The following is a 27,783-nucleotide window of genomic DNA, read 5'->3' on the forward strand; positions in this document are numbered from 1 at the left end:
GCCAAGGGGCAAAATCAAAGATATTACATAGATAAAAATATATATATATGATGAGAGAAAACAATTACCCACAAATTTTTTATTGCTGAAATTCAAAATATAACATTAATTGAACACTAAGGCTGTAATTCTTTTCTTGAAATAGAATTTTACTTCATTGGGATTCAGAGTTACCCTATTATTAAAATTGATTGCATATTTTATTTGTTAATGCAGATCTGTAATGTGACTTTATGGACTTTGTAATATTGCTAACAGTCCATAGGCATATGATTTTAGTGAGCATATTCATTGTCTGAAGGCATGTACAGAATTCTTTTAGATATTTCTCTTAATATTTGCCCTTTAGCTTGCTGTTACATTGCAGATTAAGTACTTCCAATAGAAAGTTAAGTAGAAGTTCCTTAATTGCATAATTAAATACATTAGATATATGGAAGTTTCTTTGCACTGGAAATATGGTTTCTGTCTTTATTCAGCTGTCATAATGTGGACACAGGTATAGACAATACATGAAAAAATGATTGCATGATTTAATTTTCACAATAATTTCTTAGGTTTAGAAAAATTTGTTTTCAAAAAATAAGTTCAGTTTTACCACAGTTTCTAATATAAATAAATCCTTAGTCATTCAAATCCTATTAGAGAAATCTCAGATAGAGTATTAATAAGTGGTCATCAGTCATCTTTACACTGAGTTTTCAATTGACCAGAATGATATAAGAAATCAAAAGATAGAAAATAGCTCTGGCTGGTGTGGCTCAGTTGGTCGGGCGTCATCCCATGCACCGATAGGTTGCTGGTTCTATTCCCCTGTTGGGGCACATGCCTGGGTTGTGGGCTGGATCCCCACTGGTGGGCCTGCAGGAAGTACCCAATTGATGTTCCGCTCTCACATTGATGTTTCTTTTTTTCCCCTCTCCCTTCTTTCGTTTAAAAAAAAATCAATAAAGATATTTTTAAAATAGGCTAGAATCTCTCTTCCATAATTTACTTGACTGGTATAGCCTTTAGCAAATTACTTAAGCTCTTTAAATCCCCATTTCATGTATATCTTTAAAATATTATCATCATTATTGAATAAGAACCAAGGAATAGATTTCAAATCTGTTTCTTAGGGAATTAATATCAATTATAATATGGAAGCCTTGAAGATTAGTTACCTAATAAAGACTTATCAGCCCTGAAACCAAGGTCTGTATTTTTTCTTTTCTTTATACTTTAAAGGGAAAATGGTGACATGGCATTTAAAAAAGTCATCAAAGCACAGGGCTGCTGGATTATTTGAAGAGAATATTATTTTCTTATATATAAGAAAACATTTTTTAACATAAGAATTATATAAAATTATTTATATAACTATAAATATATAAAATCCTGATTTTAAATTTTAAAAACTTATTTAAAAATTTCTATTAAAAATTATGTAACATTTATAAACTAATTTTATTTATCTAGGAAGTTCCCTAATTTATGGGTAGAGGTTTTGTTTTTCATAGCCGGAAAACAAACCAGGAATAATTTTATTTTAACAAGAAATTTGTTTTATTAAAAACTATTTTCTTTAATTCTTCTGAAAATATTCCCTTTTGATGTTTTATTAAGTAACTCCAGCATAAAAGGTGAGAATGTTCATTAGAAAAAGCAAACATTACATTGAAATATTTATCCTCCATAGAAATACAAATGTTTGTCTGCCTTTAGAGTTATAAGGTATTTGGCCTTAAAATTATTTAGAACGAAGATAGAAAATTTACATGATTTGATTAATTTCCTTTTGGTTGCAAGAAGGCATTTTGGGGGAGGGTAGTGTTAAGCTCCAAGAGAATAACTGTCCACTGTGCCACATTTCTGGCTTTGATATGGTTTGTACATAGCACAGTCAGTCAAATCAGAAACACAAGACAGCCATATCAGGCATTACAGAAAGTGAAAAAATAAGTAGTGCACCGTAGCCACATCTTCTGCTTTTTAAAAGCTTCACTTCTAACTGGTAGATGAAGAATAATATAAGCAATGAATAATAGATACAGATAAGGCCCTAATTCCTGAGACACAAATGCCAAAGAATTTAAATGAGAGGATAGATCATATTTAGCTTTTTAGCATCTAGTACAGCTTCTCTGAAATATGAAAGTGCTTATTACTTATAATGATCTGGAAATTTTCCCTAGAATTCACTTAATCAGTTACACACGTACTGAAAGCTAGAATATGTACTCAGCGCTGTACCACCGTTAAGAAACTATAGCAGAGAGTGCTGCCTGGTACATTTCATTGTGATTTTTTAAATTTAACATATTCAGATCTATAGACAGTTATTAGCTAGTACAACTATCTAACATGGTTGGGTTATAAATTCATTCTTGAAGAGCTTACATCTATATAAAGCAAGATACAGGTAGTCCTTGCTTTGCACAGCTCTGATGTACATGAGATCTGTGTGAATTTTATTTAAGATGGTACTGTGCAAACTGCCTGTTGAGTGGAAAGATCCTGGACTTTGAAACACACATGTCTGGATTTATCCCAACGTTGGCACTTATCTTTCTGGGCAAGTTACTCAGTTTCTGAATTCAACTTTCTCATCTTACTAAAAATACAGGTAGTAATAATATCTATTTCACAAAGTAGTTGTAAATATTACAGAAAATAATATATATATAAATTTTTTAGATTTATTTTAAAGAGAGAAGGGGGAGAGAGACATTGATTTGTTGTTCCACTTATTTATACATTCATTGGTTGATTCTTATGTGTGCCTTGATCAGAAATTGAACCTGCAACCTTGGCATGTCATGGCGATGCTTTAACCAACTATGCTACCCTGTCAGGGCTATCCATATAAATTTTAATTTCTATTTCCAAGGCTGAAAATATAGTTGTTTTGGGGAAATATTATTTTGTATTGTGGGTTAAAACCAAACAAAGGATATATTGCTACTTGTATTATTTTAACCAAATTATGTAGTGAGTACGAAGTTATTGTAGCAGATTATATTTTCCAAAGATGACCACAAGCAATATCTCTTGCCCCACATATTCTTCTAAAACTGGCTACACCCATTGAGAATTGGGGAGTTCACTTCCTGTTGGATTTGCACATGCCTATTGGTAACCAGTAGAATGCTGCAGAAGTGATGCTGTGTGATTTCTTAGCCTCAGTCTTAAAAAGCAATGCTGCTTCCACCTTGTTTGTTGAAACACTGGCTTCTTGGAGCACTAAGTCTAAGACCCTGAAGCTGCCATGCTGTGAGGAAAGCCACATGGAGGGACCTAAGGTCTCAGGTGGTCAGTCCTAGCCTTCAAGTCCTTCCAGGCCAGTCCCCAGACGTGTGAGTGAATGAACTATCAGATGATTCAGATGATGTCAGCCTCAGCTATTGAATCACTCCCAGGGACACTCCTAGACTTGGAGACTCTTCATCCAGGCTCCAGACCTGGTAGAGCAGAGACAAGCCATCTTCAATGTGCCCTTTGTGAATTCCTGGTTCAGAGAATCTGAACTCAATAAAATGGCTTTTGTTTTATGTCAGTACATTTGGGGTGGTTTGTATATAACATTACTAATTGGAATAGTTATAAAACTTTAAAGACACATTGTCTCAGTAAGAAACAGATTACAGTGGAACGTCCATTCTCTTGCTTAATTTTTTCTAGAAGGTTGTTCAAGAAGCAGTTTGGAAACCAAATCATTTTTTCCCATTAGAAATAATGTATATTGAATAAATCCATTCCAGACCCACAAATGATTCCCTGTTTTAACCTTTCTTAAATACCGTATATGTCTAATATACTGTTTAATCTGTAAATAAACACTTCTTAAGTTCATTGAACCACCCCTACTAGCCTTAACCAAATCATTTTCAGCACTAGTTTTAGAGGTGTCTTTCTGTCATTATGCAGCATCTTTGCTTGCTCATATATGGCTGCCTCTGAATGCTGTCACCGGCTAACTGTTTTTCAGTTATCCAAATCAACTCAGTTTTTCTACCTCTTCAAGTGCCTGTGCCCTGATTTCTTTCACACCCTTAGCAACATCAGCACTTGTGATGGCCTCTTTATGTTTTAAAGCTGTGCATTCCCTCCTTTGTATCCTGAGAGACTCTCTTTGTCCTGCTGAGGTATCAGCCTGAAAGAGTTTTCAGGTCTAAAACTAAAGTTTAGTTCCACAACCCAGACATTTTTTCTGTGAACAACTTGGTCAAGAACTGAATTGTTCGAGATGGGAGACGTTTAAGAACCGGGGTTTGACTGTACTCACCAAAGTGGGAACTACTTGCTAAATAAATGTTTACTGAGTTTTTCTTTAATTTCAAATGAGAAATTCATTCCCCTATTCAGTTAATTTAACAAATGTTTACTGGATACCTCCTATGTGCCAAGTGATAGTGCAATGACTCTGCATTATACATCTCAGGAGGATATGTTCTAAGAACCCCCAGTGGATACCTGAAACCGAGGATAGTAGTGAACCCTATATATACTGTTTTTCCCCCCTCTACATAAATATCTATTGTTAGGGTCGCTGAAGGAAGTACATATGAGGTCAGAAGTAGTAAAGAATTATGAATTTCTTAGGTCATCTGGAAAATCAGATGGACTGAGCCCCAAATTAGTGCCAGCACCCGGGGACTGGGAGACACAGATTTTAAAGGACTCCAGGTAGGCTTTTTCTGGGTGAAGAATTCTCTGGGGAGGTCCAGAGCGGAAAGATTGTGGTCTTAGCAAATGGAATGCGGTCTAAATGAAAAGGAATGTCAGTAGCGAAATGACCTAAAGGTCAGTTTCCCAGGGAAGAGGGTATCGATTCGATTTTTTGATCAGACCTAACATCTATGATAAAATTTAATTTATAAATTAGGCACATAGAATAATAACATAAAAAAGTAGGACATTTATAACAATGTACTCTAATAAAAGTTATACTCTATCAATATATCTTATTGTATTTTATTCACCTTTTCACTTAAAGCAGGGGTGAGGAATGTGTCCTGACTGTGGCCTGTATAAGCCCTGAGAAAACATTTGGTCTGGCTCTGCCAAGGCATTAGGGTGGGTTAAATTAAATGTGACTAAATATAGCAGGCTAATTTTTAAGTTGATAAATGACATTATAAATATCCAAATGGCCCTTGGCAGGGAAAAGATTCCCCACCCTTAACTTAAAGAAAGTACTTAGGCTTCTCTTTGGCATATCTGAATTTCCAGCACCACTGTTCTTGCACTTTGGGGCCTTTAATAAGTAAAAGAATGGTTCCTCGAAACAGTTTTGCAGTACCAGGGCAGTCGATCTGATAACCAGGATGGGTACCAAGTGACTAATAGACGGGGTGTGAGGAGAGCATACAGCATGGATAGCTGGACAAAAGGATAATTCACATCTGGGGTGGGACTGAGTAGGAAGGCACAAGATTTCATCATGCTGCTCAGAAGGGGGCACATTTTAAAACTTATGAGTGGTGTATTTTTGGTATTGCTGTTTAATATTTTTGGATTGTGGTTGACCACAGGTAACTGAAACTAAAGTGAAACCACAGATAAGTGGGGGACTACTGGCACTAACAAGGTGCATAATATAGTGGGGGAGCATATAACTAAACAAAAAAACTAAACAAAAGAATATTAGAATTTGTGCATAGAACCGTGAAGGTTGGATGCAGTGTTAGAGAATGACCCTGGAGGATTAATGAAGAGGAGACTTAGAGTGGGCAAAGATGATCTCTGGGGTGGGGACATCTAGGTTGAGACTTGATGAGGAAGGGATAGCAAGCAAGGAGTGTTGGGGATGACATAAAGAAAAGGAAAGAATTTTAAAAAGACCCACGTGCCAACATGGGTAGTATTCAATAAGTCCTAACTGCTTTCATTATTTACTGACTGGTAGTTTTGATGAATTGCTATAATTTGACTAACATTATAAGTCTTATTTATTTCCTCAGTGTTGTGATAGTTACCTTTTATTTTAATAATATGAACTTAGGCCCTGGCTAAGTAGCTTAGTTGGTTAGAGCATTGTCCCAATATGCCAAGGTTACGGGTTCGATCCCTGGTCAGGGCACATACAAGAAGCAACCAGTGAATGCAGAAATAAATGGAACAACAAGTCAATGTTTCTCTCTGTCTCTGTCCTCTCTAAAATCAATCAATAAAAAATAATAATATGAACTTAGTTATTATAGTATATTATTTATACTTTATTTTAGAAAAATCAACTTCATATCCAGTTAATAAGATTAAAGAAGTATATCTGAGATATGATATCCTTCAACTTCTTTTTAGTTTATAGAAGAGATACTTTTATATATAGTTTCTTTATCTTTAGAAAAAAATCAGTTTTTCAAAACTATTTTTTTCTAAGGAAATAAATATTAACCTTGGTTGTGAATGATGCCTTAGGATTTTTAATAAAGTATTGGTTTATGTTTACTAGATTAGTTACTTGTTATACTAGGCATCAATAGAGCATGTTAGTGTTATTTGATGTACTTTTTAAGGCTACTTTTTCCTGGGTTGAAATGGAAAATAAATTATTTCTAATTTTATAACAGAGGATTCCATCATGTTTTTCAAATTGTCATGAGCTGGCAGTGCACAAAAGTCTATTAAAGTGTATACCTTACTTTGAAGTAGAAAATGCCTGAAATTCTAATATGAGAGCAGCATCCTAGGGCAGGGGTGGGCAAACTTTTTGACTCGAGGGCCACAATGGGTTCTTAAACTGGACCGGAGGGCCGGAACAAAAGCATGGATGGAGTGTTTGTGTGAACTAATATAGATTCAAAGTAAACATCATTACATAAAAGGATGCGGTCTTTTTTTTTTTTTAGTTTTATTCATTTCAAACGGGCCGGATCCGGCCCGCGGGCCGTAGTTTGCCCACGGCTGATCCTAGGGGGTCCTCAGTATCCTATTAGGGCAGTGATGGCAAACCTTTTGAGCTCAGCGTGTCAGCATTTTGAAAAACCCTAACTTAACTGGTGCTGTGTCACATACAGAAATTTTTTGATATTTGCAACCATAGTAAAACAAAGGTTTATATTTTTTATATTTATTTTATATATTTAAATGCCAGTTAACAAAGAAAAATCAACCAAAAAAATGAGTTCGCGTGTCATAGGTTCGCCATCACTGTAGTAGGGTGTTCACGAGATCAAAACTCTTTGCATAATACAATCAAGACATTGTTTTTTTTCACTGTGTTGACATTTCCACTGATAATGGTGCAAAAGCAGTTGTGGGTAAAAAACTGCTGATGCTTTAGTCTGTGTAAATCAGGGTAGTAGTAGCACCAAACTATATTAGTAGTTATGATATTCTTTTTTTTGTTGTTAATCCTCACTTGAGGATATTTTTCCATGGCTTTTTAGGGAGAGTGGAAGAGAGAGGGAAAGACAGAGAGAAACATCGATGTGAGAGAACCACATTGATTGGTTGCCTCCTGCCCCGTCCCCGACCAGGGCCCTGGCTGGGGAGAAGCTTGCAACTGAGGTACATGGTCTTGACTGGAATCAAACCCAGGACCCTTTGATCTGCAGGCTGTCATTTTATCCACTGAGCCAAATTGGCTAGGGCTAGTTATGATATTTTTCACCATCATATTCTTGAAGTGAAAAATACCAGTTTCACTTATGAATGTCCATAAGTAAGCAGGAAAATAGTGTTTCTAAAAATCTCAGCCTTTGTGTAAAATTAAAAAATATTCTATTTGGTGAAATGGGAAGTACATATAAACTTTCATTACATTACAAAATCTGGTGGTAATTTTGAAGAAAAACACGAAAGTAACAGTTTGAGCTGTGAGCTGACCAAAGTATTTTTTTCATAGAATAACACCTTTTATTTGAAAGAAGCGACAAAATGGTTTTTCTTATTTGGCAGACATTTTCTCGCAAATGAATGAGGTTAATTTGCCATTTAAGGAAAACAACCGACCAACTGACGGTATATTTTGCCAGTGATAAAGTTGGAGTTTTTTTTAAAAAATTAGAATTTTGGAAAACTTGTATTACCTTGAACTGGACAGGTTCCCAGTACTTAAAGAAGTCTTTTAATAAGATCAGTGATTTTAACAAATGTGGTATTTTAAAATAGTACAGTGAAATGTGTCAATACTTGAAAGGTATGCATAACTCTCACCAAAATTTTTAATGACCAAATGCATTGATGGTAAATATCTTGTATGCATATAAGATTCAAAGTGTAAGAAACCAATGGATTGTAATGTAAGAGTTGGAAACATTCATTAATATTGTTTCAGATTTCACATGGCAGCTAACCTCTAAAAAATTACCACTTGCTATGGTTTGGTGTGGTATCAAAGAATATCCATGATTATCTGAAAAGACTGTTAGCATTCTCCTGTTTTTCAACTATGTATATGTGTGACGAGGCTAGACTTTCTTCATCTACTCAACCAAAATAACAAATTACAAAAGATTGAATACAGAAGCAGATCTGAGAATCCACTATCTTCCATTATGACAGGTATGTAGATTTGTAGAAAAAATGCCACCCCTTTCAGTGTGGTACATATATACAATGGAATATTACTCAGCCATAAGAAAAGATGAGTACTGCCATTTGCAACAACATGGATGGATCTTGAGAATATCATGCTAAGGGAAATAAGTCAGACAGGAAGAGTCAATAACAAAATGATTTCACTCATATCTTCTGTATAATAAAAGCCTAAGCGACTGCTACTGTGGGACAACCAGAACGACTGGTCACTATGATGCACACTGACCACCAGGGGGCAGATGTGCAATGCAGGAGCTGGCCACTGGTGGTCAGTGCACTCCCACAGGGGGAGCGCTGCTCAACCAGAAGCTGGGCTCATGGCTGGCGAGCACAGCAGTGGTAGTGGGAGCCTCTCCCGCCTCTGGCAGCGCTAAGGAGCAACAAGTCAGGCAGTAAGGAGCAGTGAGCAGGCGGGCAGTAAGGAGCAAGGGGTCCCAAACTACAACAGGGATGTCTGACTGCTGGCTTAGGCCCACTTTCCACGGGCCTAAGCCGGCAGGCGGACATTCCCCGAGGGGTCCCAGACTGTGAGAGGGCACAGGCTGGACTGAGGGATCTCCCCATCCCTGCCCCCAGTGCACAAATTTCATGCACCAGGCCCCTAGTGTTGGATATAAAACTGAAAGCAACAAATGAACAAAGAAGATAGACAAATAGAAACTCATGGACAGAATAGTCTGGTGGTTACCAGAGGGAAAAGGGAGTTGGGAAGGTAGAAACAGGTAAAGGGGGTCAAATATATGGTGATGGAAGAAGGTGGTGAACACAATGCACTATATAGATGATATGTTATAGAATTGTATACAGGAAACCTATATAATTTTATTAACCAAAAAGAGGCCTGATGCACAAAACTAGTGCAAGGGGCTCAGCACTCACAGCTGCAGCGGCTTGCCTCAGCCCTCGCAACCCCAGCTTCATCCGGAAGGATGTCTGGAAGGAAGCCTGGAAGGTCGTTTGGCTATCTGGTCTAATTAGCATATTATGCTTTTGTTATTACAGAGGCCCAGTGCACGAATTTGTATACGGGTGGGGTCTCTCGACATGACCTGCCGGGATTGGGCTGAAACCGGCAATCCAACACTGCCTGCTGCTCCTGCCTGCCACTCCCGCTCACCCCGGTCCCGCTGTGCCTACCGTGGGCTCTCGCCCCGTCAGTCCTGATCAGGAGAGGCTTGTACCACTGCTTGCCAGCCATGAGCCCTGCATCTGGCACCCATCCCAAGGGGGATGAGGGGCAAGGACGCAATCAGCTCTCCAGGCAGGCAGTGGGATGCCCTTGTTGGCCCAGAATCCAGATTGTTCTGCTGATGTCTGCGCCAGTTGTCAGGAGCCACCTGGCAGCCGCTTTTATATTGTTTCTTCCTTGTGAAGTGTCTAGGGAGGGGAAGCGGCCACAGTGCCTGAGGCCAACTTCTAGGAGGCCAGTGGCACTGTTAGGATTGTGCCGGCAGCACAGGTCCATCGGTGCCTGAACCGTTCTTACAGAGATTTGACCTGCAGGACTACTGAGGGAGTGAGTAGCTACCACCGGGCTGGTCGGCCGCCGGGACAGGTTGGTCAGCTGAGTGGCAGAGTGCACTGACCACCAGGGGGCAGGTTCTGCATTGAGCGTCTTGCCCACTGGTGGTCAATGCACATCATAGCAACCAGTCATTTGATCACTTAGGCTTTTATATATATAGACTAGAGGCCCAGTGCACAAAAATTTGTGCACTTGGCGGGGAGGGGGCGTCCCTCAGCCCAGCCTGTGCCCTCTCGCAGTCTGGGGCCCCTCAGGAGATAACAACCTGCTGGCTTAGGCCTGCTACCAGGTGGCAGAGGGCAGACCCAATCCCTAGGTGCAGCCCCTGGTCGGGCTCAGAGCAGGGCCGATTGGGGAGTTGGGGCGCCGCCCCCTGTCATGCACAGAGCAGGGCGGATCAGGAGGTTGCGATGCCACCCTCAGTCACGCTCAGGTTAGGGCCGATTGGGGGTTGTGGCACCGCCCCGTCACATTCAAGGCAGGGTCAATGGAGAGGTTGCGGCACTACCCCCTGTCACACACACAGAGCAGGTTCAATCAGCGGGTTGGGGCGTCGCCCTCTATCACCCACAGAGCAGGGCCGATAGGGGGTTGGGGCGCCGCCACTGTCACACTCAGGGCAGGGCCGATGGGGAGGTTATGGCTCTACCCCGTCACACACAGAGCAGGGCCCGGGGGGAGGGGAGGGGGCACCGCACCCTGTCACACACAGAGCAGGGCCGATCAGGGGGTTGGGGCACCGCACCTTGACACACACAGAGCCGCAGGGCGATCAGGGGGTTGGGGAGCTCCCCCCTATCAGGCACAGAGCAGGGCTGATCAGGGCGTTGGGGCGCCTTCCCCTGTCACGAACAGAGCAGGGCAGATAGGGAGGTTGTGGCCCCGCCCCCTGTCACACACAGAGCTGCAGGGCGATCAAGGGGTTTGGGCGCTGCCCCCTGTCACGCTGATCCTGGTGCCGGGAGGCATATTACCCTTTTACTATATAGGATAGAGGCCTGGTGCATGGATGGGGGCCAGCTGGTTTGCCCTGAAGGGTGTCCTGGATCAGGGTGGGGGTCCCCACTGGGGTGCCTGGCCAGCCTGGATGAGGGGATGATGGCTGTTTGCAGCTGGTCACACACCCTTCAGGGTGGGGGTCCCCACTGGGGTCCCTGGCCAGTCTGGGTGAGGGGCTGAGGGCTGTTTTCAGGCTGGCGGGTGACTGAAGCTCCCAACTGCACCTTTTTTTCTTTTTTCTTTTTATGCTGGGCCAGCTTTAGCTCTGGCTCCAGCTCTGAGGCCTCTGCTGCTGAAAGCAGGTATCTGTTGTTTGGGTTCTATAATCGAAACACTGTTTCAACTCCAGCTCTGTAATCCCGGCTGGCTGAAAGCAGGTTTCTGGGGTTTTGTTTAGCTTCTATGTTTGTAACAATGTTTCAAACTGCAAGCTCAGAGGCTGGCAGGCAGGTGGGGAACGTTGGAGTCCTCCATCACTGAAGCAAGCAAGCCTCATGTTAGCTTCAAGCTTCCTGACTGCCGGCCGCCATCTTGGCTGGCAGTTAATTTGCATATCACCCTGATTAGCCAATAGGAAGGGTAGCGGACGTACGGCTAATTACCATGTTTCTCTTTTATTAGATAGGATGTCAGTCCAATGAATGGAATAAAAAAATTTAAAAATACCATCTTTTTCAATAACTTGTTTTTCAAATAGTTATTTTTCATTAAATATTTATTATGTAATAAATAGTAGTTTTGTAGTTGTTAGATTGAAATGCATTACTGGAATCTTAAAAAGTCTCAGTTTTAATATGCTTAATATCAATAGAAATAATTGATGTGAGAAAAAAAAACAAAAAACCACACCCATTTGAGCTCTGGCCGGGTGGCTCATTTGGTTGGAGCATCAGCCCATATTCCAAAAGGTTATGGGGTTTGATCCCTGGTCAGGATAAGTAAGGGAGACAACTAATCAATGTTTCTCTCGCATCAATGTTTCTCTGTCTCCCTCCCTAAAAATCAGTTAAAACATATACCCACATCCAGCTGGTGTGGCTAGGTGGTTGAGCATCGACCTGTGAACCAGATTCCTGGTAAAGGTTCATGCCCGGATTGTGGCCTCTTTCCCCAGTGGGGATCATGCATGAGGCAGCCAATCAATGATTCTTATCATTGATGTTTCTATTGCTCCCTCTCCTTTCATTTTATTTTCAATAAAAATATATTAAAAATATATATATATATTTCCTTGGTGATGATGGAAAAAAACAACAAAATCTTATTTGCGATTCTGAATAATTTTTAGTAGTGTAAAGAGATTTGATAATCTATGGTCTAGGAATCCAAATATGTATAATTAGGAGGTGAGCATAGTTTTATAATCTAAAATGTACATGTTTTGGCTTAAAGCAGTATTTTGATTTGAAGTGTTTTTGAAATGGCAGTGTTAAAGTAGGTTACAGACGGTGTTACTTTAAGTTATATTATTTCGAAACATTTCTAAACCTTCATTTTAATTTTATGTCTTTAAAATACAACAGAAGGAGCATAAAATGAAATAAAATATTTGCAAAACTAAATTTTATTTTGTGGAACTTTGTTTTGTTTTGTTTTTTATTAACCATGGCTAGTTTCTTGAACAAGCTAAATAAGATCTAAGAATGCTGAAAAAGATGTTCTGCAACCGTTTGTGGACTATTCCTTATATTTTATATATACAGAATGAATTCTTCATATTTGACTTAAATGGATAAAATTTTATTCAATAAATTAGTAGTAGTACAGTCCATTGCCATTTTGGTATGTATGTGGATGTTAATTCACTATAATGAGAGCCCTTTGCCTATTATTTTAACTGTTTGTTATGTAGCATATGATGGCCATATATTTAGTAAGGTTTCTGATTTATTTTCTTTGATAAGCAGATAATCTCAGTGATACCTTGAAGAAGCTGAAGATAACAGCTGTTGACAGAACTGAGGATAGTTTAGAAGGATGCTTGGATTGTCTGCTTCAAGCCCTGACTCAAAATAGTAAGTATCATTATATTTATTCAAGTGCCAAACAAAAAGATCAGCAGTCATTCAGAAATTGGTATGTAGTTTATCCATAACTTGCACTCACATAACTTGAATATTTTGAATCCTATCTCTGTATACTGAGGTTGTTTTACATGTTCCATACTCCTACCCCATATCGCCATCCCCAAAGTATTGAAAGCCAAGTTGATAGTCAGAAGAAAGGAGGAATTGATTGGTGATGGTGATGACATTAATACTATTCCCAGAGAGAGGCCATTATTTCATTTTTAACAGATAGTTGTTCTTTAAAAAATGACTGTGTTTATATGTGAGGAGACTATGGAGGAGAAACAGAGGAAGCTTAAAAGACCTAATATTTTAATCTGAGATCTTATGGCCACCTTTTAAATAATTTTACTTTAAAATAATGCGTATCTTAGATTTAATTGAAAAGTACCATTAGACCCTAGCTGATTTGGCTCAGTGGAAAGAGCGTCAGCCTGGGGACTGAAGGGTCCCGGGTTCACTCCAGTCAAGGGCATGCACCTCAGTTGCAGGCTTGATCCTGGCCCTGGTCAGGATATGTGCGAAGGCAACCAACTGATGTGTATCTTTCACATCAATGTTTCTCTCTCTCCCTTCCACACTCTCAGAATTGATTTTTAGAGAGTGTGGAAGGAAGAGGGAGAGGGAGGGAGGGAGGGAGGGAGGGAGGGAGGGAGAGAGAGAGAGAGAGAGAGAGAGAGAGAGAGAGAGAGAGAGAGAATTGAGGATTAACAGAAAAGAAAAGAACCATTAGTAGTCATCCAGAAGTCCCTTAAAATTGGGGTAAGATTTAATCTTTGGAGGTAAATAGTACTACCCATAAAAATTATACAACTCTTCATTGACATACACATTGTATTGTTGCATTTGAGCTATCATATTTCTATTAGTTAATTTCTGTATTCTCACAGTGAAGAGACAGATACAGAATGATTTTCATTTTTTCCCTTAATTCTGCTTGGTTGTGCTATCATTTGCACTGTACTTATTTGTAGTTATGCCATTATCTTACCCTGGGACTGATTATGTAGCTGACAAAAGAATTTAGGAGAAAGTATATATTGTTAAAAGTTTACATTTCAAGCACTCAGAGATGTATATGCTATTTCTTTTTAATTTTATTTTTTAGTAAACTGATTAGTACTCTTCATTAAAAAGCACATTTTAAAGCTAGCTTTGAAAATTCTTTACAGAAATTCTCTTTCTTTTGATCTTAGAGATAATAGAGAAGCATTTGATACAGGGACTTTATCAAGAGCATCTGTATAAGACTCACAATGGTAAAGAACAAGAACAGAAAAGGAAAGTCTAAGGCTATGTTATCCATTGTTGTAGTACATGTGACTATTTAAATCTAATAATTAAATTAAAAATTAGGCTCCTTAATCTTACTTTTCAGTAGCCATATTTAACTAGTGACTACCTCATTGGGCATCATAGATACAAATCATTTTCCATGATCACAGAAAGTTCATTTGGGTAACACTGGTCTAGAGGTAGAAATATCATGTGATGACCTGATTTTCACACATCCTACCTTTATAATAAAAGCCTAATATGCTAAGTGTCCGATCAGCCGTTCAACCAAAGTAATATGCTAATGATATGCTAAGGCCACTCAACTGCTCGCTGTGATGTGCACTGACAACCAGGGGCAGACACTTGAACTGGTAGGTTAGCTTGCTGCTGGGGTCCAGCCAATCGGGACTGAGCGAGATGGGCCGGACATGCCCTGGAGCCCTCCTGTGGTCTCTCCCTGTCTGGCCAACCTCCCGCATCCCTCCCTGGTTCTGATTGTGCACTGGTGGGGCCTCTCAGCCTGGCTTGAGCCCTCTCACAATCTGGGACCCCTCGGGGGATGTCGGAGAGCTGGTTTCGGCCCGATCCTGCAGGCCAGGCCAAGGGACCCCACTGGTGCACAAATTTGTGCCCTGGGCCTCCAGCATCTATATAAGCAGGTTTATTTTATCATGCAATTAGACTAGGTAAATTGAATATTTCAAGTTCATTTTTTAAAGAGTTCTATTATAATGTTCTGTTTTTAATGGCCCAGTTTTTTCTCTGTGTTAGAAAAAGTAGAATTACCTAAATGGATCATTGGTTCAGGAACTGAAGAGCATGGAGGTGATATCATTAGTTATGTGGGGAGGATTGCTCAGTCCTCTCCTGGAAATACTGATAGAGAGATGAAGAGAAATGAATAAAAGGAAGCAAAAATTTATAACTTTTTTTTTTTTTTTAAATATATTTTATTGATTTTTCACAGAGAGGAAGGGAGAGAGATAGAGGGAGCTAGAAACATCGATGAGAGAGAAACATCGATCAGCCGCCTCCTGCACATCTCCCACTGGGGATATGCCCGCAACCCAGGTACATGCCCCTGACCGGAATCGAACCCGGGACCCCCCAGTCCGCAGGCCGACGCTCTATCCACTGAGCCAAACCGGCTTCGGCAAAAATTTATAACTTTTTAAAGAAAGGGTTCAAGAAATATTGAGAATTATGTAATTGTTGGATTAAAATTCAGACCTATTACAGACTTATTCATGGAACCCATTCTTGAAAATGGTCTTAAACTTGTATATCATCAAATATTAAGACCAAATAGCCACTAGGTATTAATTAAAAAACAATAAACTCTACCATTATAACTGTTGACTCCCCAGGGAGGGAACAAAGGGAATATGTCATTTTAAGAATCTATATCAAAATTTATGTCCTCACATCTAAGACTATTGGCAGAAAAGAATTTGACATAGGAAGAAAGAGTGCATGCAGATGTCCAATCCTTGACTGAAGAGTGATAGCTGTCATTCATTGAGCACATGTTATGTACTCAGCACTGGGCTTGGCACTATATCTGTTATTTAATCTTTCCTATAGCTCTTGAGGATGTACTACCATCACCATTTAAAAGATAAGGAAACAGACCCTGTGATATTTGCTTTGCTCTGACAGAATCAGTTTGGATTAAAAGTCTTAGTTCACAAAATCAAAAATTACATTTTGAGCAAAGTGCAGATTTTTTTTGAATTTATAAAATGTGAAATTGTTTCTGGAAGCTAGATTTTAAAACATATTATGCCTTAAATATTTTCTTTAAAAAAAAAAAAAAACTTTCAAATTTTTATTATTAAAGAGAAGGATGATATATAAACCTTGTTTTTCCCTTGAGCTATGGACTAATATATTGATTTTATAGGTATTTATTGATATATTTTATAAAATTAGCATCTGGCTTTTAAACAAGAAAGGGTAAAAGTATCAGTAAGCTGTTTATTTTCTACAGTTGTTCTTCTCTGAATAAAGTGATTGTTCGATTGCTACTGTCCTCTTAAGGGTAAAATTATAAAACATCTAACTTATGTGAATCTGTACTGTTATTTTCTTTTAAACAGACACCTTCTAGTTTCATAATTCTTCCTTACTGTCAGGTGTTTTAACTAAAAATATCACGGTTTGCACCAGCATTGCACCTGATCAAGAAAGAATGATTTTATCATTTTATTCAAGTATTAGAGGCCCGGTGCACAAAAATTTGTGCACTCAGGGGGAAGGGGGTCCCTCAGCCCACCCTGTGCCCTCTCGCATTCTGGGACCCCTCGGGAGATAACGACCTGCTGGCTTAGGCCTGCTACCAGGTGGCAGAGGGCAGGCCCAATCCCTAGGTGCAGCCCCTGGTCGGGCTCAGAGCAGGGCCGATTGGGGAGTTGGGGCGCCGCCCCCTGTCATGCACAGAGCAGGGCGGATCGGGAGGTTGAGATGCCACCCTCAGTCACGCTCAGGGTAGGGCCGATTGGGTTGGGGCACCGACCCCTGTCACACTCAAGTCAGGGTCAATGGGGAGGTTGCGGTGCCACCCCCTGTTACGCACAGAGCAGGGCCAATCAGGGGGTTGGGGCGCTGCCCCTTGTCACTCACAGGGGGGTTGGGGCTCCGTACCCTGTCACACACAGAGCAGGGTCGATCAGGGGGTGGGGGAGCTCCCCCCTGTCACGCACAGAGCAGGGCCGATCAGGGGGTTGAGGAGCTCCCCCCTGTCACAGAATAGGGCCGATAGGGGAGTTGGGGCACCGCCCCCTGTCACACACGGAGCAGGGCGGATCAGGGGGTTGGGGCGCTCAGGGCAGGGCCGATGGGGTGGTTATGGCTCTACCCCGTCACAGAGCAGGGCCCGTGGCGGGGGGTTGGGATGCCACCCTCTATCACCCACAGAGCAGGGCTGATCAGGGGGTTGGGGCGCCGTCATTGTCACACACAGGGCAGGGCCGATGGGGAGGTTATGGCTCTACCCCGTCACACACAGAGCAGGGCCCGTGGGGGGAGGTTGGGGCACTGCACCCTGTCACACACACAGCAGGGCTGATCAGGGGCTTGGGGTGCCTTCCCCTGTCACGAACAGAGCAGGACGGATATGGAGGTTGTGGCCCCGCCCCCTGTCACACACAGAGCCGCAGGGCGATCGGGGTTTGGGTGCTGCCCCCTGTCACGCTGATCCCCGTGTAGGGAGGCCTCTTAGCTCCGCTGATCCCGGTGCTGGGAGGCATATTACCCTTTTACTCTATAGGATGGAGGCCTGTTGCACGGGTGGGGTTGGCTGGTTTGTCCTGAAGGGTGTCCTGGATCAGGGTGGGGGTCCCGCTTGGGTGCCTGGCCAGCCTGGATGAGGGGATGATGGCTGTTTGCAGCTGGTCACACACCCTTCAGAGTGGGGGTCCCCACTGGGGTGATTGGCCAGTCTGGGTGAGGAGCTGAGGGCTGTTTTCAGGCTGGCAGGTGACTGAAGCTCCCAACCGCTCCTTTTTTTCTTTTTTTTTTAATTCTGGGCCAGCTTTAGCTCTGAGGCTTGGCTCCAGCTCTGAGGCCTTGGCTGCTGAAAGCAGGTATCTGGTTTGTTTGGGTTCTATAATCGAAACACTGTTTCAACTCCAGCTCTGAGATCCCGGCTGGCTGAAAGCAGGTTTCTGGTGTTTTGTTTAGGTTCTATATTTGTAGCAATGTTTCAAACTGCAAGCTCAGAGGCTGGCAGCGGCAGGCGGGGAACGTTGGAGTCCTCCGTCACTGAAGCAAGCAAGCCTCATGTTCGCTTCAAGCTGCCTGGCTCCTGGCCGCCATCTTGGCTGGCAGTTAATTTGCATATCGCCCTGATTAGCCAATGGGAAGGGTAGCGGACGTATGGCTAATTACCATGTTTCGCTTTTATTAGATAGGATAAGATGGCAATGTTTGTAATGAGAATCTTAAACTTACAGTTCTATTTTATAATCTACTAACCTGCCATTAAAAAGGACAATACTGAAAGGAAAGAAATTATGCTTTTAAAATTTACACTGTGGGAATTTAGTATATTTGAATTGTACATTACAAATGATTATAATATGAAATTAGAGTTTTTACTTTGATGTGTGATTTCAAAGTGGTTTTCTGGCTTTTTAGTTTGAGTGACATTAAATAGAGTATATGTGTCAGAATCATGATGTGTGACTTCAGAGTGGTTTTCTGTTTTTTTAATTTGGGTGACATTAAATAGAGTATATGTGTCAGAATCATAAGAGACAAGAGTTAGAAAATTTGAATACTGATTAGACTTAATGGAAAATATTTTGTGTAAGCAAGCTTTTTGTGTAAATCTCTGATCTAAATTAATATAGGAGCATTCATTCTCTCATACAAATACTCAGTTTTAAATGTTCTTAGTAAATATGTGAAGGCTACCAGCCAAGAAATCAGCTTTTGTTTATTCTGGTCTCTTGATTCAGAGACTAGTTAGGAGAGTCTCAATAAATGCATGCTGAATTGTAATACAGTTACTGTATTTCATACTTATTTGAAAATTAAAACAATATGCCACCTATTTTCACCTCTAAACTTAACATAGGAATTGTCTTTATAGAAAGTATGACATCTATACATGATAATTTTGCAAAACAAAGTATCATAAATCAAAGGCCCAAAGACAAGAAATATTAACAGTGCATTCATTATCGAAAATCTATTTCATATTAAGAACATGGGGACCATGTTGCATTGCTGGGGGACCAAAAAAACAATGCCAGCATGATAACCAACACAGCTTTAAGTTCTTTTCCTGCAGATTAGGCTGTTTACCTGTCTCATTGCCTCATTTAACTTTGTACTTTAACTTTGTTTAGTTAGTTGCCTGACAACAATTCCTATTTCATACAAGAGTCACATAATTGTTTATTTTCTATGGAACAACCCTGTGAGAGAATACATTTGTCTTAAAAAGAAAAGTATTTGCTATCTAGTTCTGCATTCCAACTTTATATCATAGTACTCATCTAACTGTTGAACTCTTAGGTTTTCTTAGTTCTTATATTGATTTTTCACTCCCTTCTAGGCTATAATTCTAAGTATACCAAATTATGTACACCAGTTGCTAATGCAGATTACTGTATGAATCTTCTCTAACAGTAAGAACTTTCTTTTGTCATTTGCTTTTAGTCTGCTTTGTGCCTTTAATCTTTCTAAACAAATTTACTCTCAGGTTTACCAAAATTATTTCTTAAGTAGAAGACTTTAAAACTTAATAATCAACTGTTTTTCAATAGCCATATTCAGTCTGCATCACTGAACATGAAAGATTGCTGCTGTTTTCATAGAAATGAAAAGTTATTTTACTTAATTCTTTCATAGGAATACCTAGATTATGCCTTATTATGCCTTTTTACCCTATGTTATCAAATACACTACAGAAGTGATAATGTTCCCTTTGTAAACTAATTGACTATGCTCACTTCCTTCACATATTTTTTATCACGTGGCTCTTTTAGTTACTGTGTTTTTTTTGTCCAAGAGGGCTTATATTGGTGCTAAACGTAATTGATCAAAGTATCAGTTTTTCCTAAATAAATACAGGGGTGGGCAAAAGTAGGTTTATAGTTCATATGGGAAAGATATGCAGGTTATGATTATTGCAATAGCTTTATTCACACTCTGTTTCTCTGTTTAAAACTGTAAACCTACTTTTGCCTACTCTTGTTTAATATTTAAAGAACTGCCCTGACCGGTTTGGCTCAGTGGATAGAGTGTCGGCCTGCGGAATGGGGGGTCCCGGGTTTTATTCCGGCCAGGGGCATGTACCTTGGTTGCGGGCACATCCCCAGTTGGAGGTGTGCAAGAGGCAGCTGATTGATGTTTCTCTCTCATTGGTGTTTCTAACTCTCTATCCCTCTCTCTTCCTCTCTGTGAAAAATCAATAAAATATATTTTTTAAAAAATAATAATATTTAAAGAAGTAGAGGCCCGGTGCACAAAAATTTGTGCACTCGGGGGGTCCCTCAGCCCGGCCTATGCCCTCTTGCAGTGTGGGACCCCTCAGAGGATGTCCACCCCAATGGGGACCCTCACACCATGGAGGTTTGGCCAGCCTGGGTGAGGGGCTGATGGCTGTTTTCAGGCTGGCCACACCCCCGTTAGGGTGGGGTGTCCCCACTGGGGTGCCTGGCCAGTCTGGGTGAGGGGCTGAGGGTCATTTTCAGGCTGGCCAAGCACCCTGGCCAGGTAAGCTCCCAGCCTCTCCTTTCTTTTTTTTTTTTTCTATTCTGGGATTTATTTACCTTCTATAATTGCAACTTTGTTGCCTTTAGCAGAGGCCTGCGGAAAGCTTGGCTTCCTGCATTGCGAGGGGCAACCCACTCCTGCTTGCTCCAGCTCTGTGGCCACGGCTGGCTGAAAGCGGGAATCTGAGATTTATTTACCTTCTATAATTGAAACTTTGTTGCTTTCAGTGGAGCTCAGAGCTGGCCGTGGCAGTCGGAGAACCTTGGCTTCCTCCATCACTGGAGCAACCAAGCCTCTTGCTCGCTCCAGCTCCGTGGCTGCCGGCCACCATCTTGGTTGGGATTATTTGCATATAGTCGCTCTGATTGGCTGGTGGGTGTGGCTTAAGGCATAGCGTAAGTATGGTCAATTTGCATGTTTGTCTTTTATTAGTATAGGATAGAGGAGGCATCTCACACGTGTCAGGATGGCTAGTTCTTTTTTTATGACTATTACAGTAGCTTTATTAACTCAAAAGAATATCATCATAATAAGACAAGTAATACAACAATTAATAAATGACTAATACAAGAGCAATCTCCGTGTTTCATTACTCACAACTGTATACCTACTTTTGCCCACTCTGCATTTTGAAATGCTTCCCTTGAGTACTTCTTGTTATCTAGTTCTTTTGGGTTTTGAAATCAGAACATATAAAAGTGATATTTTTGTTTCCTCTTTCCCTTGCATCTATAGTTGACTTACTGTGTTGCTTAATGGGTTGGCTTGAACTTCTGGCACAATAGTAAATAACATTGAACTGAATAGTATCTTATTTTAGTTTCTGATATTAATGGCAGCCCTTCTGATTCTTTACCAATTCAGCCTAAGACCTCTTGATTTAATGTAAAAGTCCTTTTTCCTGTTAAGAAAATAGTCTTAATTAAATAATGATTTTTTAAAAAAATCAAGAGTAGGTAACTGTAAACCACAAATCCTTAGCCTAATGAATTAGTATTTCAAAAAGTAAATATCCACCTTTTATTATTTTATGGTTTATTTATAATAAAATTACTTGTTGGGAACATTAATACTAGAGGAACTTTTTTTAGAATGGGAAGTATAACAGTTACATGGTCTCAGAGTCAAGGTCATTGAGTATTATTAGTGAGGTTCAATATAATTTATATCTTCCTTTGTGTTATTCAGGGACATATGTTTATGTAATGAGAATTAGTACCTAAAAATGACTAAAATTAATATGGCACTAGCCAGTTTGGTTCAGTGGATAGAGCGTTGGCCTGCAGACTAAGGGGTCAGAGGTTCAATTCTGGTCAAGGGCATATGCCTGGGTTGTGGGCTCAATCCCCAGTAGGGGGTGTACAGGAGGCAGCCAGTCAATAATTCTCATCATTGATGTTTCTGTCTCTCCCTCTTCCTCCCTGAAATCAATAATAATATATATAAAATAATAATAAAAAATAAAATTATTTATATGAATTAGATATTTTAGAATGAATGATTATTAAATGGTCTCATAAACACCATAAAAATTTCTTAATTTAATAATTATAGCCCCTATAGGTTCAAAACTACAGTTAGTAAAGCATTTTATTCTACCAGAAAATTGTTTACAATTGCAAGGTCATACCACATTAACCTTTAAACTATGTCTATAGCTATAAATTTAGATATTCATTTTTTGTTTGTTTCTATTATTCAACCCTGAAAATGTGAGCTTGATTGCTTACGATTTTTCTTACTTTATTTTAAAGTAGCTTTACATAGATTCCTCTTAGTGCATTTGTGATGCCATGTGAATTTTGTTACTTCAAGACTTAGTGAAATATGAATATAAATTATTTTATAGATCAAATTGTTTTAAGTATTTTGCATTAAAGAATATTTAAAGGTATGTAACTTTTGACTCGGAGGAAAGGAGAAATATTAGCTAGAAAAGTCAGTGATTAAAGTAAATTCTCCTTTTGGAGGTTTGATTTTGTATTAATCTTAATTCACACAAATCTATAGTTCACCAATATTTTAAAACTTAAATGGATGTCCATCATATCATGGGAATGTTTTATACTGAATTAATAAAGAAAGCAAAATTATTTCATTTTTTTTGTTACATATTTATTGTAATTTTCACTTTGAGTTATACTAGTAAATGTATGTGAATATTGATGACCATCTGCAAAATTGTTGAAATAGGAAAAAGAGTCATAATATTAAAGACAAAATACAAAGGAAAAGATTAATTCTTTGCTTGCAGCAGTCAAAATAAGGCAAAAATAGCTAGGGAATGGAAAAGGTCTCAAATTAAGAACCACTTTTTAGAAGCTCATTAAAAAGAATTTGAAGAAATGTATGCTGGGTCAGAAATATATCTTATTAATATAAGCTACTACATTATTTTCTGTTTGCTGTACAATAAGATCTTGATGAAAAATACTAAGGCCAAAAGTATTATATGTCATATTCTTAACCACATGCAGTTCATTGTCATTTTACTCTTTCATAAAAAATCACTAATAATTGAGGAAATGTGAATATTTCATGTTTTCATTAAGGTAGAGTTTATAAGTTTAACTTTTAGAGTAATCCTATCTAATAAAAGAGAAACATGGTAATTAGCCGTAACTTCGCTACCCTTCCCATTGGCTAATCAGGGTGATATGCAAATTAACTGCCAGCCAAGATGGTGGCCGGCAGCCAGGCAACTGACACGAACAGGAGGCTTGCTTGCTACAGTCACGGAGGAAGCCAATGTTCCCCGCCTGGCGCTGCTGGGCTCTGAGCTTCTCTCTAAGAAACATTGTTACAAATATAGAACCTAAACAAAATCCCAGAAACCTGCTTTCAGTCAGCCGGGATCTCAGAGCTGGAGTTGCAACAAAGTTTCAAATACAGAAGGTAAACAAAGCACAGAAACCTGCTTTCAGCAGCCGAGGTCTGAGCTAAAGCTGGCTCTCAGCTCCAGTGACAGCCATAGAAGGTAAATAAATCCCAGAATAAAAAAAAGGAAAAAAGGGGAGGTTGGGAGGAGCTTCAGTCACCCGCCAGCCTGAAAAAAGCCCTCAGCCCCTCACCCAGACTGGCCAGGCACCCCAGTGGGGACCCCCACCCTGAAGGGGGTATGACCAGCTGCAAACAGCCATCACCCAGGCTGGCCAGGCACCCCAGTGGGGACCCCCACCCTGAAGGGTGTGTGACCAGCTGCAAACAGCCATCATCCCCTCACCCAGGCTGGCCAGGCACCCAAGCGGGACCCCCACCCTGATCCAGGACACCCTTCAGGGCAAACCAGCCAGCCCCCACCCGTGCACCAGGCCTCTATCCTATATAATAAAAGGGTAATATGCCAGCACCGGGATCAGCGGAGCCGCGAGGCCTCCCTGCCTGGGATCAGTGGAGGCACAAGGCCTCCCGAACCCAGGATCAGCGGAGCCGCGAGGCCTCCTGGCACCGGGATCAGCGGAGCCGCAAGGCCTCTTAGCACCAGGATCAGTGGAGCAGCGAGGCCTCATGGCCCCTGTGTCAAGTGGAGCCGCGAGGCCTCCCAGCACCGGGATCAGCGGAGCAGCGAGGCCTCCTAGCACTGGGATCAGTGGAGCCACAAGGCCTCCTGGCCCCTGGAGCAGCATGATGGGGGGCAGCGCCCAAACCCCCTGATTGCCCTGCAGCTCTGTGTGTGATGGGGCAGGGCCACAACCTCCCTATCTGCCCTGCTCTGTTCGTGAAAGAGGAAGGCGCCCCAACCCCATGATCAGCCCTGCTCTGTGCCTGATAGGGGGGAGCTCCCTAACCTCCCCATCGGCCCTGCTCTGTGCATGACAGGGGGGAGCTCCCCAACAACCTGATCGGCCCTGCTCTGTATGTGACAGGGTACGGAGCCCCAACCCCCCTGATGGGCCTGCTCTGTGTGTGACAGGGGGCAGCGCCCCAACCCCCTGATCAGCTGGCTCTGTATGTGACGGGTGGCGCCACAACCCCCTGATCCACCCTGCTCTGTGCATGACGGGGTGGCACCACAACCTCCCCATCGACCCTGCCTTAAGTGTGACGGGGCGGCGTCCCAACCCCCTAATCGGCCCTACCCTGAGCATGTCTGAGGGTGGCATCGCAACCTCCTGATCCACCCTGCTCTGTCCATGACAGGGGCGGCGCCCCAACTCCCCAATCGGCCCTGCTGTGAGCCCCACCAGGGGCTGCACCTAGGGATTGGGCCTGCCCTCTGCCACCCGGGAGCGGGCCTAAGCCAGCAGGTCATTATCTCCCGAGGGGTCCCAGACTGTGAGAGGGCACAAGTGGGGCTGAGGGATACCGCCCCCTCCCCCGCCCCCCCGCCAGTGCACAAATTTTTGTGCACCGGGCCTCTAGTATTCGTATAATTGGCTATATAATACAGAGAATCTTAATTCTCTATTTTTTAAAAAAGTTAATAGTATTTAGTGCCTTTTGTTGTCAGATACTTTCTTGGAAAATTTGGACTCTTTTACCACCACTTAAAAACAGTGTATTTGTATATTTCTCTGAAATTTAAGAAAGCTAGTACATTTAGGTAGAGTGAAAGTTTTTTTTTTCTTTTCTGACTCTAGTTATACAGGGCTTTTGGAGCAGTTGTAGAGAATACTGTGTGACATTTCATGATCATGCACATCAATTATTCATCTCTAGAGTAAAAAAAGAAAGTGTACTTACTAAGTGTAGATGGACTCACTAGAATATATGTATTCATTTGAGTTCATACTGCCATGCTATGACATACTGCTTTGGTTAAATCTTCAATATCTAGTTTAAAGTTATATTTGGGACATTTTCTGCAGTCTTGTCATACTTGGATGAGGTGTGAAGATTTAGACTGTGCATCTTCCATCTTCAGGTCTCATTGATTCATATATTCAACACTGACTATTTATTTAGTATGCTATCTCCTATTTATTTTGTGTGCTATCTCCTCATAATGGCAGAAATTTAGTCCCTGCCCTCAGATCTCATTATTCTGTGGTGGAGACTGATAAATAAATGTAAAGTTATAGTTTATCATAGTAAGTACTGTAATAGAGATATGTTCAATGTCTGATAGGTGTGCGTATATTTGATTTATTATCACATCAAAAAGGAATAAAAGGCAATAGGAAATGCTCTGACTTTAATACTTAATTCAGCTTTTTAAAACTATCAACTCTTCAATTGTTGACTAGATTTTTAAAAATTTATAGTATACAATATTAGGCAATGTGTATAACATGGTGATTTTGCATTTATGTATCTTATGATCACAAGTCTAGTGACCACTTCATATTTATTACGATATTATTGACTATACTAGTGGCCCGGTGCATGAAGTTCGTGCACATTAAAAGGGAATTAATTAGAGGAAATATTTTAATATTGCTATTTGCCTTTTCTCTATAATAGAAATGTCAGAGATGAAAGAAAATTAGTAAAATAATTTTTACTAATTTGAAAATGTTCCTCCTGTCAGAATCTGGGGCACGCCACGGGACCCAGAGTCAAGTCCCCACCGACATGCGTGCACTTTGAGATCACGAGACCCGGCCGGTCCCATTCCCCGTCAAGCCCCGCAGGGCGGGGGGCGCAGCCTCAGGTCCCCTGTCAAGCCCCGCCTGGCGGGGAGTGCAGCCTCAGGTCCGCCGTCAAGCCCCGCCTGGTGGGGGGTTGGGTGCAGCCTCAGGTCCCCCGTCAAGCCCCACAGGGCCAGGGGCGCAGCCTCAGGTCCCCCGTCAAGCCCCGCAGGGCCGGGGTCGCAGCCTCAGGTCCACTGTCAAGCTCCGCAGGGCCGGGGGCGTGGTCTCAGGTCCCTCGGTGCAGCCTCAGGTCCCCTGGCGCCAGGGCGAGGGCGTGCGGCCTCAGGTCCCCTGGCCCCAGCGTGAGGGCGCGAGGGCATGATGACCATTTGCATACTAGCTCTTTATTGTATAGGATTCCCTATTCTATATATTACCTTGACTGATAACTGGCAATTTGTACTTCTTAATCCACTTCACCCTTTTTTTATAACAAAAAATTGTTTTAGAAAACACTAAAAGTAGTTAATTTACATGAAACATACTGAGCTAATTCATACTGTGCCCTGAGTAACCTAATAATCAAAAGCATGCTGATGCTTTTGATTCACGAACCACTCTGGCATGGTTCTAGACCTGTGCTATCCAGTGAAGTGTCTACTAACCACATGTGGCTATTGAACACCTGAAAGATACTAGTAACTAGTTGAAATTGAGATGAGTTATAACCTCAAAGGCTTAGTACTAAAAAAAGAATGTAAAATGACTTGATTCTTATGTTGATTACATACTGAAATGATATTTTTAAGTAAAATATTTATTAAACTTAGTTTCATTTGTTTATTTTTACATTTGTTTAACATGGCTGCTAGAAATTTTTAAACTATATATGTGGCTCACATATTTCCATTGAACATCACTATCCCAGACCAATGCTTCTCAAATATTAGAGTGAATAAAAATTATTTAGAGAAGTGGTTAATACTCAGATGCCTGGGTCCTATCCCCAGAGGTTTTATTCAGTAGTTTTAGGCGGAGCCCAAGACTTTGCATTTCTAATAAGCTTCCAGAGGACACTGATGTGCTAAGCCATGGATCATACTTTAATTAACAAAGTTCTAATGTAGGCAGTATCTTTTCTTCTGTGGCATGTATGTATTCTTACTTGGAAATATTTATTAAAAAGGATAAGGGATACTCTTTTTTAGGAGTAATGTTATATTAGGGTTCTCAATAGAAAAAGAACCAATAGGATATGTAAAGATAGATTGATATCTCTAGATCAGAAATTTTTAATGTTTTTTATCTCATGGAACACATAAACTAATTACTAAAATTTTTTTGGCACCCAAAAATATATTTTGTCTTTTGCCAATATGACAGAAAGAAAAAAAGGTGGTATTTTGATTCATTCACACCGGATGGCTGTGTTGTATTGGCTGTTGTCATTTTTTTAAATTTGGCAATATAAAGGAAAAGAAGGCAGTGCTCCTGACTAAATAGTCAGGTATTGCATGTTTTAAAAAATTCTTGGAACACTGGTTGAAATTCTCTGCGATAGATAATAAGAAATACGTGCGAGCGATTTTAAGGAATCTCACTCAGTAATGGAGCCTGGTAATTCCAAAATCTTCTGGATGGGCTGGCAGGT

The 27,783-nt window shown here is 40.8% G+C and overlaps 1 protein-coding gene across 14 annotated transcripts in view; it reads left to right on the plus strand.

Annotated features, from left to right (window-relative positions):
- The window catches only part of RAP1GDS1 (Rap1 GTPase-GDP dissociation stimulator 1), a 141,604-nt gene that overhangs the window by 14,653 nt on the left and 99,168 nt on the right, over positions 1 to 27,783 (plus strand). For 12 of the 14 annotated variants that reach the window (XR_004972788.1, XM_036340173.1, XM_036340164.1 and 9 more), the window contains exon 2: positions 12,952 to 13,062. The exons of 1 other annotated variant lie outside the window; for it this stretch is intronic. Coding sequence is in view for 12 of the 13 variants with exons in the window: in XM_036340173.1 (XP_036196066.1) it covers positions 12,952 to 13,062 (111 nt within the window). In the remaining variant the exon portion in view is untranslated. The remainder of the gene's footprint in view (positions 1 to 12,951; positions 13,063 to 27,783) is intronic. One more of the 14 variants, XM_036340116.1, reaches the window with a different exon arrangement.

The sequence above is a fragment of the Myotis myotis genome, unplaced genomic scaffold, assembly GCF_014108235.1.
Source record: "Myotis myotis isolate mMyoMyo1 unplaced genomic scaffold, mMyoMyo1.p scaffold_m19_p_1, whole genome shotgun sequence".
Lineage (NCBI taxonomy): Eukaryota > Metazoa > Chordata > Mammalia > Chiroptera > Vespertilionidae > Myotis > Myotis myotis.